Source organism: Cynoglossus semilaevis, chromosome 13, assembly GCF_000523025.1.
Source record: "Cynoglossus semilaevis isolate Cse_v1.0 chromosome 13, Cse_v1.0, whole genome shotgun sequence".
Lineage (NCBI taxonomy): Eukaryota > Metazoa > Chordata > Actinopteri > Pleuronectiformes > Cynoglossidae > Cynoglossus > Cynoglossus semilaevis.
Window position 1 is genome coordinate 5,256,069 of NC_024319.1, and position 12,966 is coordinate 5,269,034.

The 12,966-nt window shown below is 40.2% G+C and overlaps 2 protein-coding genes across 2 annotated transcripts in view; both read left to right on the forward strand.

Annotated features, from left to right (window-relative positions):
- The first annotated feature begins 37 nt into the window (after positions 1-37).
- LOC103388278 (meiotic recombination protein REC8 homolog) lies at positions 38-8,537 on the forward strand. Its single transcript, XM_008323193.3, has 17 exons — positions 38-283; positions 918-986; positions 1,076-1,218; positions 1,303-1,378; positions 1,714-1,825; positions 1,955-2,072; positions 3,339-3,406; positions 3,490-3,565; positions 3,700-3,808; positions 4,244-4,508; positions 4,842-5,031; positions 5,669-5,850; positions 6,164-6,200; positions 6,935-7,010; positions 7,095-7,169; positions 7,268-7,371; positions 8,118-8,537. The coding sequence occupies exons 1-17, from the start codon at positions 159-161 to the stop codon at positions 8,192-8,194; spliced, it is 1,902 nt and encodes a 633-aa protein (XP_008321415.1). The 5' UTR covers positions 38-158; the 3' UTR covers positions 8,195-8,537.
- A 126-nt stretch (positions 8,538-8,663) lies between these two features.
- Positions 8,664-12,966, forward strand: part of LOC103388277 (dual specificity protein kinase CLK2-like) — a 5,461-nt gene continuing 1,158 nt past the window's right edge. The window contains exons 1-8 of the mRNA XM_025061808.1: positions 8,664-9,162; positions 10,215-10,308; positions 10,403-10,469; positions 10,649-10,765; positions 10,878-11,044; positions 11,731-11,825; positions 12,653-12,782; positions 12,873-12,922. Coding sequence (XP_024917576.1) covers positions 9,094-9,162; positions 10,215-10,308; positions 10,403-10,469; positions 10,649-10,765; positions 10,878-11,044; positions 11,731-11,825; positions 12,653-12,782; positions 12,873-12,922 — 789 coding nt within the window. The 5' untranslated portion in view covers positions 8,664-9,093. The remainder of the gene's footprint in view (positions 9,163-10,214; positions 10,309-10,402; positions 10,470-10,648; positions 10,766-10,877; positions 11,045-11,730; positions 11,826-12,652; positions 12,783-12,872; positions 12,923-12,966) is intronic.

Consider the following 12,966-nt stretch of genomic DNA (forward strand, 5'->3'; position numbering starts at 1 on the left):
TTTTGTTAATAATATTAGTTTTATTACATTAGTTGCCAAATAAATCTAAAAATTAGAAATGCGAAAGTATTGCTATCACTTCCATGTCGGGTTTAGTCGGTTGCCATGACGTCTTTCTGGTAGTGACCAATCAGCGCGTAGGAAATAATTAAACATTTATGAAATTACTTTTCTCCATTTTATTTTATCGATCTTTATTATTCGATATTCGGAAACGTTTCGTAAAAATGTTTTACTACCCAGCAGTTTTGAGATACCGCACTGGATGTTTTTCTACGATTTGGTGAGTAAAAGTTTAATTTTATTTAATCGAGTTCAAATTTAATTTTCAGTAAAGTTTCATAAACTTAGCTTTAGCTTTCAAGCTATCTCACTGGATCGTTTGATAGCGGCGGGAGAATGTTCGAGTTTTTTTTTTTTAAATCGAGTTAGAATTTTTAAATAATCAATTACTACGGAAAATTGGACGTTACCATTGAATTAAAAATTAATGTTAATACGCTGGTATGTGGCGTTATAATAAATGCTAACTAAGCGTGCGCTAACAAAAACGTTAATCGATTTAAAAAATATACATTAGCATAATTATAAAGTTTTACGAATAGTCAGTGAATACGATATGTGCTTATATTGTATATATTATCAAGTATATGACGTTATATGTTCAACTATTTAATTAATGTAAAAAGTATTTGATCAAGTGACGTCATCATACTGCGGTCCGTTGTTTGGCGTTTAAGTAGCGATATAAATCATTTCCGATTGTATGCATACAATTTAAATTCATTTTCAGTCGTTTTAGGTTCGTCCAAGTGAGATTTTTGCTCTCATAGATTCAGTTATGGAATCTATCGTTGTAAAAGTTGGATTATTTGAGCATTTAAATATAATGAAGCATTTTTTTGTTATGATTTTAGGCAAGTTGCAACAAGGGGTACAAGGGTTCCTCGCCGGGACTTCCTCAAAGTCAACGTAATACGCACATGGTAACGTTTTTCTTACGATTTTTTAATGCTGTTTTACTGCCTGATCAACAAGCAATTCAGTTAGTGTGACAAACCATTGTCTTGTCCAGTGTTGACGTCATGAGTTACGTGCTGGAGCAGGTCCCGCCTCCATACCCTGGTCTGCCGCGACCTCGCTTCTCTCTCTACCTGTCCTCCCAGCTCCAGTACGGCATCATCCTTGTCTATCACCGGCAGTGTGCCATTCTTCTGGGTGAGGAGTTGTTACAGGACTGAAGACACAGATTCTGACTTGGTCCAAACTGTTTCTGGCTCTTTTTTGTCCCATTCCTTCCAGAGGAGCTTCATCACACTCTGAAGCAGCTGTTAAAACAGAGGCTGGGCCAGAAAATAGACCTGGATGACCAGACTAAGTAAGAACACTTGGTGCTGCTCAGATGGTAGTTTGTTTATGAAAAGGCAGCCGTGGTGCCAAATCAACAAAATGCATCATCAAAACAAACCACTGACAAACACAGGAATTATAATCCCCCTGAAAATGACTCAGAATTTGATGAGTACTGTCTTGGTCGTCCTCCCCTTTGTACCGTATACGTCAATACATATATTTTTTGAGGCAGATTCTGTTGGTTTAGCTGCAGTGGTGCTGCTACCGTGAGGACACTTTCCATGTAACTTCAAAAACAAGGCAACGAACACCCGTTTTTGAGTCCGGATATTAATTTCTTCCTGTTGTTCTATCTCTCAGACAATCTCTGGTTCTTCCTGATGCTCTCGCTCTCATGGAAGCAGAACAAGGTCTGGACTCTTCATTTGGAGTGATTGGTATGGAGCTGCCGAGTCCCACTGCACTCATATGGGTAATGAATACTAACACAGGATACTAATGCACAGAGGAACAATCGCAGTATTTCTGTCTATTTGCATAAGTTTATATTCAAACTTTGTTGAAAGTGAAAACAGCTCTTCCCTCTCCACATGTCCTCTAGATGGGTGAGGGGAAGTTCACGACTTCCTCTCCTGAACTCTCTCCTGAACTCTCTCCTGAACTCTCTCCTGAATTAACCAGCCCTTCTGCTGCTGCTGCTGTTGCTGCTGCAGAAACAGGTGAGATGACACTGAGATGACACTGTATCGACATGATAATAATGATGCCCTCAGGACACAGTGAAGCAGTGAGGAAGAGCAAACATTATTATTACAGAATTATTACCATGGCTGTAATAAAAATTGGTTTATTTTCTCTGTCTCAGTCGTAATAATTACTTCGAAGGAGCTGTGAATTAGTCAACATTAACGATGACTAACTGAGATAAACCAACACAACTGAATATGACAAAAACAGAAATAACAGCAGGTAGATGTTTGTGATTCATGTCTAATCTCAAATGATGGTAAAATAATATGAAATATAATATATTAAAACTTTCATGGCGGTTTGTCATGCAGTCAAACAATTCTACATGTTAGTAACAAAGTAATGTATAGATGTGTATCCCATCTTGAACGTAGCAGATGTCACTTTTACTTCATATCTAACAAAAAAAGTTTAAATGACATTTTTTCAAATAAATCACTTTTCTTGCGCAGGAGGCAGTTTTCAGTTGTAATTAATTGCTGCTTTTTTTTTCTTGTATGCTACACTGATAGAGCTGCAGTCTCACACACAATGATGTTACTGTAAAAATGATTTACGGTCTAATCTCAAATGATGGTAAAATAATGTGAAATATAATTAATTGCTGCTTTTTTTTGTATGCTAACTGCAGTCTCACAAACAATGAATTTATTATCAAAATGATTTACATGCAGACCCACCTGATATTAAAATATTAACAAATACCAAACAACATGAAGAGACCTTACACCATGTTTAGATGTGCATCTATTTTAAACACGATCTTCTTTCCTGTACATGATTAGACACACACACACTTACACTCACCAGCTCGCGTTAAACCAGTCATCAGCAGCTTTGATTAAATTGTAACAAGGGACATTTAATCCTTGTCCAGAGATGTGCAGCACGTCTGGCCGTGTGCAGTGATATGCAGAAAAATACCAACAGGTCACAGAAATAGCCAGTGCTCTCAGACTGTGCACAAATCCTGGCAGAAAAACAAAGTGTAGAGAGAGAAGCCGGTGCAGGTCAGGTCAGGGCAGGGCAGGGCAGACTGCCGTCAACAACATCCTCCTAATTGGGCCCAGACTCTGTGCACGGTGCTGTCAGGGTGTGTTGAACAGCTTTACTTCAGCTGGGCAGCAGCCAGCACTTTAATTACAGCGTGATTAGTTGTTTCCTCTCCCACTGCTTTTTCAGGAGATTGTGGCAAAATGAAATCTTTAAAGTGGCTTTTTTTCTTTTTTTTTCAGGCCTGACTGCATCTCCAGAGAGCATCACTCTGAGAGAAGAGGAGCCTGTCACTGTCCCCAGATCAGAGGTACAGAATCACACAATCACTACGGAGGACATGTTCGTTTTCTGTCTGATCTCCACCAGATTCTCAGTCATCCCTCTCTCCAGTTTGAAGGTGCAGAGCTCCCTGAACAGCTGTCTGATATTCTCGACCTGCTCATGGCTCAAACAGATTATTTTGAAGGTGTGCAGAGAATTTTCGAAACTCGTGCTTTTTCTTAAATAAAGGCACAAAATAAAACACAGTATGTCACAGCACTGAAACAAAGACATCACATGAATATTTATGTCCAACATTCTTTTTATCCTTTCTACCAGGAGAGGTGCCGAGCGAGGAGACGACAGTGGGAGAGCAGCCTCCGGAGATAGAGAGAGGACAAGATGTGGAGAGAGAGAGAACACCTGACCTCACCGAGTCCACTGCTGAGTAAATCATTCAAACACCACAACAACATTCACCAACTCCACATTTAATATCATTTAGTCTGTGTCTGCCGCTCCTCCATCTGGTTGAGAATTTGGCAGCTCAGCTCTGTGTTTTACCAGACAACATCACCTCCGTGCTTGACCCTCCTCTGCTCCCTTGTGGTTTTTAATGTTCATTTTATTGCTTGCCCTTCTTTCCTAAGAGTTGTTAATATGTTACAAACAGCTTGTTTGGATCAAAATCTGAAGTCCGTCACTGTCACATTGAATCTAAATGTCTGTTCCTTGGCTTAAACAGACGTGTATTTGTGCTTCCCTCAGAGGGCAGTAATGGGGTTTTTGTGTGCTTCCCTCAGAGGGCAGTAATGGGTTTTTTTGTTTGTTGTTTGTTGTGCATATTCTGACTGGTTTACGTTTTCCTTGTTTTCCTGGTCAGATTGCTGCCTCACACTGTCTCCAGTGTAGAAGCCATGTTGTTGCCTCAGGACGAGCCTTCTGTCTCGGAGGAGACACCAGGGCCACCTCCAGTCCATCTGACCCCTCCAGGCCATGTGACCCCTCCAGAACATGTGACCCCTCCGACCAGTGTGATCCTTCTGACCCATGTGACCCCTCCAGCCCGTGTGACCCCTCCAGCCCTTCTGATCCCCGTCCTTTCCTCACCTTCACCTGCCCCTCCTCCCCCTCCACCAGAGTTGGAGGTAAGAGCTTCTGTTAAAGTTTAAAACTCTCACTTTAATATTTGGAATAGTGATCTTCTTCCTAAGAGAAGTTTAGAACAGATACAAATCTGTGGTTAATTTGCAATGAATCCTAATTTAGCTACAGACAATTGACTGCAATTAAACATATTAACTGATTAAATTGATTGGCTAGAACACGCCCACAGTCAAAATACACCCAACAAATATATATATTACAAGCCATTTTGTTACATGGTGACATTTGCCTTGTTGAAACATGTCTGGGTTCATTGTAAACTAAAGGACATCAGGGACATGTGTGGATGACATGAAATCTCCTCCACTGTTCAGGAGGCGCCCCCTACAGTGCTGAAGAAGAAACGGGGGCGGCAGCTGATCTTCTTCGACCCAGAGACGCAGATCCCAAATGAAGAGTTGGAGAACCAAATCAACCAGCCTATGACAGAGACCAGACCCCTGCCTATCATTCTGTCTCTGCCTCCGCCCACTGCTGCGGAGTTATTCACCAGGCCGTGCACCTGTCAGTACCACGTACAGAACAGAACAGAATGACGTTAGACTCTCATCTGTTACAGTGTTTTATAACATTATCATTATTACACTGTTGTAATGCAGTGGTTCTTAAACTGTGGTAGGTGTACCACCAGTTGTACACCAGCGCTCTCTAGTGGTACGCGGGGAAAATTCATATTTTCACAATTTACATTTTCAGTTTGAATAAATCTGAAACATCCCATGCACAATTAATACAACATTTAGAACGTAAACATCTTTATAACCTGCGTTATATATCATATATAGAGCAGTTTCTTATGTGTTATGTAGTATGATATGTTATGTATGTTATGTTTATGTAGTTTCATATACTCACGGTGGTACTCAGAGAGCTCAGTGTTTTATTAATGAGTGCAGTTAAAGCATTCATTTTGACTGCCCTAATTGTTGTATTAACCTTTTTGCACACACACAGTTTGACTGTATTCTTCAACAACTTAACAAAAAAAATCTTACTAATAAGTCATATAAATCAAAAAAGAAAAGTAAAAAAAACAAATTCATTCCTCAGGCACCACGTTTCAGACGACTTCCGTTTTTTAAAAAGCATTAAAATAAATTAACCTTTTCAAAAATAAACTTTTTTTTTTCTCCTCCTGCAGTCTTGCCTGAAGAGGCGCGGTATCTATGGGAACGAGCAGCGACTATCACATCCCTCCCCAGCTCAGACCTGCAGCTCGTCCAAAGAGGATCTGAGTCCACAGAATCAGAGAAGGAGAAGGAGGTGTTGGAGGTGTTGGAGGTGGAACAAGTGGAGCAGAGACGGAAGCTCAGCTCCAGAGAGGTGTGACAAATCATTAACAACAGAGAACGAGTGTCGTTTGATTCTGCAGGTTTATTCCAATTTGATTGTGCAAAAAAACAAAAAAAAACCGTTTGATTCTGCAGGTTTATTCCAATTGGATTGTGCAAAAAAACAAAAAAAACAAACATTCAAATGTTTCTTGTTTAATTCATCAGGATGATTGGATGTGTGATTTTCATGCTTCAAACTGTTTAATTTATGTGGAATTCTGCATGAAATCGCCTTCTAGACGAAACACTCTTGTGACTCAGCATGACATCACGTGTGTGTGTGTTTGTGTGTGTGTGTGCAGGAATCAAAAGATCTGACGGATTCAGAGATGTTCTCAGGTAAATAAAGTGTGTGTGTGTGTGTGTGTTAGTGTCGCAGCTCGTGTCACTGTTTGACCCAGAACGTGTGTTTGTGTTTAACTGCTGGTTTAAAACCTTCTCCTCACTTTGTCACCGTGGACATCAGTTACAGCCAGCGCAGGCCAAAGACGTTTCACAGTTCACAGGGGTCAGGCTGGGGTCAGAGGTCGAGGTTTGGCATGTGTCACTTATGGTTAAAGGTTGTAGCAAGACTTTAGGGAATGGATAGGAATCTGTTTGTGTGTGTGTGTGTGTGTGTGTGTGTGTGTGTACACCTGCTGTAGCTAAACTTGTGGGGGAACTTTATGCTGTGCCGACAGTTTGTCCTTGTGGGGACAGTTTGCAGGTCCCACTGAGTGAGGGGGTATTTTGAGGTTTGAGACTTGGATCAGGGTTAAAGTTAGAGCAAGGATCAACATTTGGCACAGATTTATAATATTAAAAAATAACTTTATTACAGTGACATTTTCACAGTCCACCAAAAACTGTGTGTTTGTCCATTTGTGTCTGTGTGTGTGTGTAGTGTAGGTATTTTTATACTTGTGGGGACATTTTGCAGGTCCCCACCGAGAAATAAGATTTTTAAAAAATTTTTAATTTAGTTTGGAGATTAGAATTAGGATTACAGTTAGGCATAGATTAGGGAATGCATTATGTAAATGTGGAGTCCTCACAACTCACGAAATCCAGAATCTGTGTGTGTGTGTGTACAGGCCTGTTGCTGGACAGCACTGACCAGAGGGACGTATCTGGAGAGATCTCACCTCTGATCACGTCAGACAGAGAAGGGTGAGTGTCAAAGAAACATATGAAGAGACGAGTCTGAGTGCAGTCACAAATCTGATGTGTGTGTGTGTGTGTGTGTGTTGGCAGGTCAGTTGTGTCCAGGTTTGTTTCTGCTCTGGTGGACATACCAGAGGTGGTGGGAGAGTCTCAGCAGATTGGAGAGTAAGACAGTGTCCAGTTCAGAACCTCTGCCCACAGTTCAGGAGTGGAGAACCTGACGGAGTGTGTGTGTGTGTGTGTGTGTGTGTGTGTTGGTTTAGGTCACTGCCTCCTGAACCTGCGTCGGCACCACTGCTTTTTCACTCTCTCCTGCCGCCAGAGGCCAACCGCAGAACTGTCAGCACCATTTTCCGAAGGCTCCTTGGTAAAGGATCAGTTTCAGTCCTCGCCGAATCGTGCCATTACTCAAGTTGAAATAGTGTTAACGTTACTGCATCAGCGCCTGGGGACTCTCCTAAATCAGAACACACACACACACACACACACACACACCTGGCTCTGAGTCCACATGTCCAGAGTTCAAATCTACAACAACACTGGGTGACAAGTTTCTCCCTTATATTTTACAAAGTATTTTCATTTGTGTACTCACTGAGTACCAGACCAGTTTAAATAAGTATATTTCAATCCTAAAGGATTTTTATTAAACAAATAGTATTCACACCAACAAAAACAAATTTAAAAAATATATAAAACAATAAAAATAAATAAATATAGACATTCTGCTTGCTGTAATACCACCATCTGAACAGAAAGTGAGCGGAGCTTTTACACCATTATCGCCTTTCAGTTAAAAACTGATTTTTTTTGTCCCCCCCTAAAACTGAAAAAACACAGTTAAAAAGGAACTCTGTTTTCGTCCTCAGATGAGGCCATTGATGACTGGCTGTAAAGACATGGTTACATTGATTATGTTGTTGTTCGTGTGTGCGTACATATGTCGTCAGAGTGGCTCCAAACAAAGACGCTCTCAGTAACTGAGGTCAATCAGTTAAAATGACAATTATTTCCAGTGTGATGTTTTTTCACATGAACTCAGACTCTTTCACTCTTCAGATGAAATCTCAAATCTTTTTATTTGAAACAGTTTTTTTTTTCTTCTGTTTTCAGAGATTCTCTCAGAGAAGAAGGTGCGTGCGGAACAGGATCAGCCTTTTGGTGACATTAAAATTCTACCTGCAACTTGATGATGAAGGGCTGGATCTGCGGCTGCACGTTGACCTGTTCTGGTCTTTTTCTATTGTTTCCAAAATAATAAGTGTTTTCTGAAAGTTTTTAAAAAAAGTTTTTACAATGTTTGTAATGTTTTTCTATAGGATCCCGAGCATGAATTGGCGTCAGATTTCTCGTTGATAATGCAACTTTTTTCTCTGCTTCTACTGCATGATTTTTCCAGAGGAATGTTTTTAATGTTATTAATGTTTTTTAAAATTGTTATAGAAATCAGCTCTTGTTACGTTGGAAAAAAAACCCAGTGTCTGTGAGTTCCCCTGACCATGAACTTCAATATAAAAAAATTCATCAGAGTTATTTCTGTTGAAGAGTCACTTTTTAAAAACGGCATCCGCGGCGTGCGTGGCAGGGCAGGTGCGGTGAAACATGTTGCCGGGGTTAAGGAGGTGCAGGAGGGAGAGCAAGTTAGTAGAGTGAAACTGGATCCTCCCTCCCTCCCCGCTCGGCCGTTGCTCCCACCGACCACATCTTGATTCTCCTGGAGAGACGTTCTCGGGGGACTGCCACCAACATTTATTCTTAGCTTTAGTCTCAGCTCTCGCTCCGCACTTGTCCTCCACTCGTCTTTTTCTCTGTCTTTTCCTTCTGTATTTGGTTTATCCCGTTTAGTTTGATTCAACTTTTTCCTGCTTCCTGTCAAAAGTTTTTTTTTTTTTTTGTCTTTTAGTTTGTGACTCAACACTATCTTGTCTCGTTTTTGTTTGGTCCCAACTAAACTTTCAGCTTTTTTTTTTCTAGCATTATTTTAATAATTTTTTTTTCTCCAAAAATTCCTAGTCATCAAGTTTTTCAACTGCTGCCTCCTCTTCAACTCCCTCCATCCTCCTCCTCTTGAACAGCTCTGCACTCGTGCATGATGGGAAAGACGGAGCTGTATTCTCTCTTCAAGGGTCTCCTGGACTGTGTTTGCCTCTGTCTACCTGTGAGTATCTCCATCTCACATCCAGATCATTTATCTCACGTGCACTTCACTCTGTTTTCCTGTCACCTCCCCATCGCGGCTGACCTTTTGACCTTATGATTTGTCCCATGAATTCATTTCTGAATTCTTGGTTTGAGTTTTACACTGTGTTGCCCTGAGATGCAGTGCTGTGACACGGTCTGTGTTGTCTCTGATACCAGAGTGTCTCCTCAGCACATGCCGGGCGTCTGATATTAATAACAGTCTCAGAGTGGAGGGATTGAAATGGAGCCTCTGCTCCTGAAGCGGCCACAAGTCATTTGACATTTCTTTTTAGCTGTTGTTTAAACCGGTACGAACTTCACGCTCAGCAGTTTTTACTTTTTACATTTTTATCTGCCTTCACGTGACCTCCATGAATGTGGTGTGGGTCGAGAGAATCATTGTCCACAGCATCTTCTGCTGTTTCTCTGAATCAGCCTCAGTCTAACAGCAGCACCGTGTTTAAGTTTGATGTGTTTTTGACAAAATATAAAAATATAACTTTGATTTTGTTTTAGGTCTACAGTTACCTGAAAGTATGTTTAATTTTCTTTTACTTTATTGTGGATCTACTTCTATGTGTCATATTTATGTGTTTGATTTCTTCTTTTATTTTCATATGCCTCCAGTAGATAAATCTCTTCTCTGTCATATTTACAACTAAAGGCTTTAAAAAAATGGTCGATCAAAATGTCTAGAGACAGATTAGAGACAGAGACTTTCAAAATGTGTTAAATTTTACTTGCGTTACATGTTGAAAATCATCAATGTTTTGTCAGGTGTTGAGCTAAAAAAGAAAGTGAACTAAATTAATTTAAAAACTTTAACTAATCTTAAATAAATATAAAAGAGTGTTACAATTAATGCACAACAGGTATTGATCCAGTTTCATCCATCCATCCATTCATCCAAGTTTTGCTTTACCACTAGATGGTGGTATTATCTACACAGCGTACCTTTAAGTCTTATGTAAATATTCTGAAAATGTTCCGTCTGTTTTTTTTTTTCACCCATCCAACATTGGACCTCAGCGGAGCGGTGAAGAAGCTGCAGACATAAATAACCAGCGGGACACGGAGAACGGTCACCTGATCTACAAAAATGGAGACATCCTGGTGGACAGATGTAGGTACTGATGATGTGAAGAAATAAAATCATGACTCAAATATTTAGAAAAATCCTCATACGTTTTATGTTTCTTTACTAATCTGCCTGACAGATGAGATCATGGACACTCTGGGGGAGGGAACGTTTGGGAAGGTGGTGCAGTGTGTGGACCGCAGCAGGTAACTGAATCTAACTGAAAACTGTGGCTAATTAATTTCAATAACTACAGAAATGTTACTTCTAACCAAAGGCTTATCTGACTAGCAGAACATTTGTAAGTGGCAGCACCTTCGCCTTTTACTTTATTTCACATTATTCTATGTCAGACATTTGTTGATTTTTTTATTTTATTTTTTAGGGGGGGAAGCCAAATCGCTCTGAAGATAATTAAAAACCTGGAGAAATACAGAGAAGCTGCCAAACTGGAGATTAATGTGTTGGAGAAAATTATAGAGCGAGATCCACACAACAAGAAGTGAGTGTGTTGTTGTCGTTGTCGTTGTTGTTGTTTTATCTTTAATTCATTATATGAAGAAGATGATGTTTTGTTTTTGGTGTTCTAACCGTTTCACCCTCCACTCCACCAGACACTGTGTGCAGATGCTGGACTGGTTCAACTTCTATGGCCACGTGTGCATCTCCTTCGAGCTGCTGTCTCTCAGCACCTTTGACTTCTTGAAGGCAAACAGCTTCCTGCCTTATCCTATTAACCAGATCCGACACATGGCCCAGCAGATCTGTCACGCTGTCAGTTGTGAGTCCAACTGTGCATCACTCTGACTGTGCCTTCATGCTCCTCTTTCCTCTGTTCTTCACATAATTGTCTGTACTGACAGTGAGCAGATTATTACGCCTCGCTGCATCATAAACAAACCAAAAAAAACAACAACAATCTATTAAGGAAATGCATTTTTGGAATGACCTAGAGGTCAATAAATTAATTATAAATGATGTAACTTTTAATATTATTATTATAAATGAAGGTATCACCAATAAAATACTTATATTTAGTTACATTAGCGGTGATTATCAATACAGTACCATCTTTACCCACAAGTCATTTGGCCCTAATGTCAGGTGTTCCAGTCCAAGTTCCACCTGCCAACATTAGTATCTAGTGATCCTCAGGTATACTGTGGTAAATGGATGTGTGTCTTACTTCAATTCCTGCAAGTATACAGTATCACTGTTGTGTTCAACTAAACAGGTCCAGGTTTCACACTGAGTAAGTAAATATTTAAATAACTGAACCTATGTATTTAGTTTCATTCGTGTATTTCTGTACTTCAGCACCCATCATGCATTGCAAATTGCTTCAAATATTGCAATTATTATTGCAAGTTCTAAGGACTTTCTTTCTTGTTCCAGCTGAATTTGTCAATGTGTCATCACACCCCCCCCGTCTTATTCCTCTCTCTCTTCTTCTCTTTCTCCCTTCAGTTCTCCATGACAACAAGCTAACTCACACCGACCTGAAGCCTGAGAACATCCTGTTTGTTAACTCAGAGTACTCCATCGTATACAACACCGAGAAGGTGAGAAACAGCTGTAAGAAAATCAAGATTCAAAGTGTTTTCCATCACGCTCAACAATTAAAGTCACACAAATAAGAAAGGATTCAAAAGTTAAAGTTAAAAAAACTAAAAAAAACCCAAATATGATCAGAGCGGAAAATGAAAGTTGAAACATTAAGCCAATGAGGGAGAAGTTAACATCTCAACACCGACGTCTGAGTCATTTCACCTTTAAGTAAAATTGTTAAAAAGAAACAGTTTAGTTTAACATTTGTTTGTTTCTGGAGGGGAAACCGAAGTAGTTTCCATTAGCGCTGGTTAGGCTAACATGATAATACGACTTAATGACAATTGCTTTAACGCCCCTATTTTTGGAAGGCGATTTAAGCGCCACATACCTTCTGTGATTTGACCCTGGGGCGAGCCATGTAGTGTGAGGACGCACTTCAGACACGCGGCAGTAACATCAAAGTTTCAAACGCCCTCTGGATGTTGGTCCTGGAATCTGCTGATCGCTCCTTTACTGAGCAAAAAACAGAAACAGTGCTACAGTCCTGAAACTATAAAAATATCCTTAGAACAGATTGAAAATATGCAATAAATTTGTGATTAGTCGAATCACTGATTATTTATGATTAAATATTTGAATTTGATCGACTGCCCTAGTTATCCATGGATCTTGAAGATCATAAAATGTAAATTTATTTCACATCCATAATTATTACAAATGTGTATACATCTGAATCATGTAATATATTTAATATATATATATATTATATGTCATGTCTGTGGTGAATAACTATAACAATGTTTTTGCTGAGGTGACGCCCCCTACTGTCTTCTTCCAGAAGTGCAATGAGAGGAGAGTAAACAACACAACAGTTCGCCTCATTGACTTTGGCAGCGCCACCTATGACCACGAACACCACTCTACGCTCATCTCCACCCGTCACTACAGAGCCCCGGAGGTCATCATGGGTAATACACGGCGGATGTCGAAAGCGTAGATTAACCCGGGAGCGGTCGGTCACGTTCAGTGGCTTCAGTCTGTCGTCTGTTCTCTTCCAGAGCTGGGGTGGAGTCACCCGTGTGACGTCTGGAGCATCGGCTGCATCCCGGTTGGATAACTCCAACGTTCTCCGGCTTCCCCGCGCACTAAGAC

What these genes read in the sequence shown, in the direction of transcription:
- LOC103388278 (XM_008323193.3), top strand. Translation starts at nt 159, where the DNA reads ATGAAATTACTTTTCTCCATTTTATTTTATCGATCTTTATTATTCGAT. An exon ending in ATTCACCAGGCCGTGCACCT is followed by an intron (nt 5,032 to 5,668) that starts GTCAGTACCACG and finishes CTCCTCCTGCAG; the next exon opens with TCTTGCCTGAAGAGGCGCGG. An exon ending in GGAAGCTCAGCTCCAGAGAG is followed by an intron (nt 5,851 to 6,163) that starts GTGTGACAAATC and finishes GTGTGTGTGCAG; the next exon opens with GAATCAAAAGATCTGACGGA.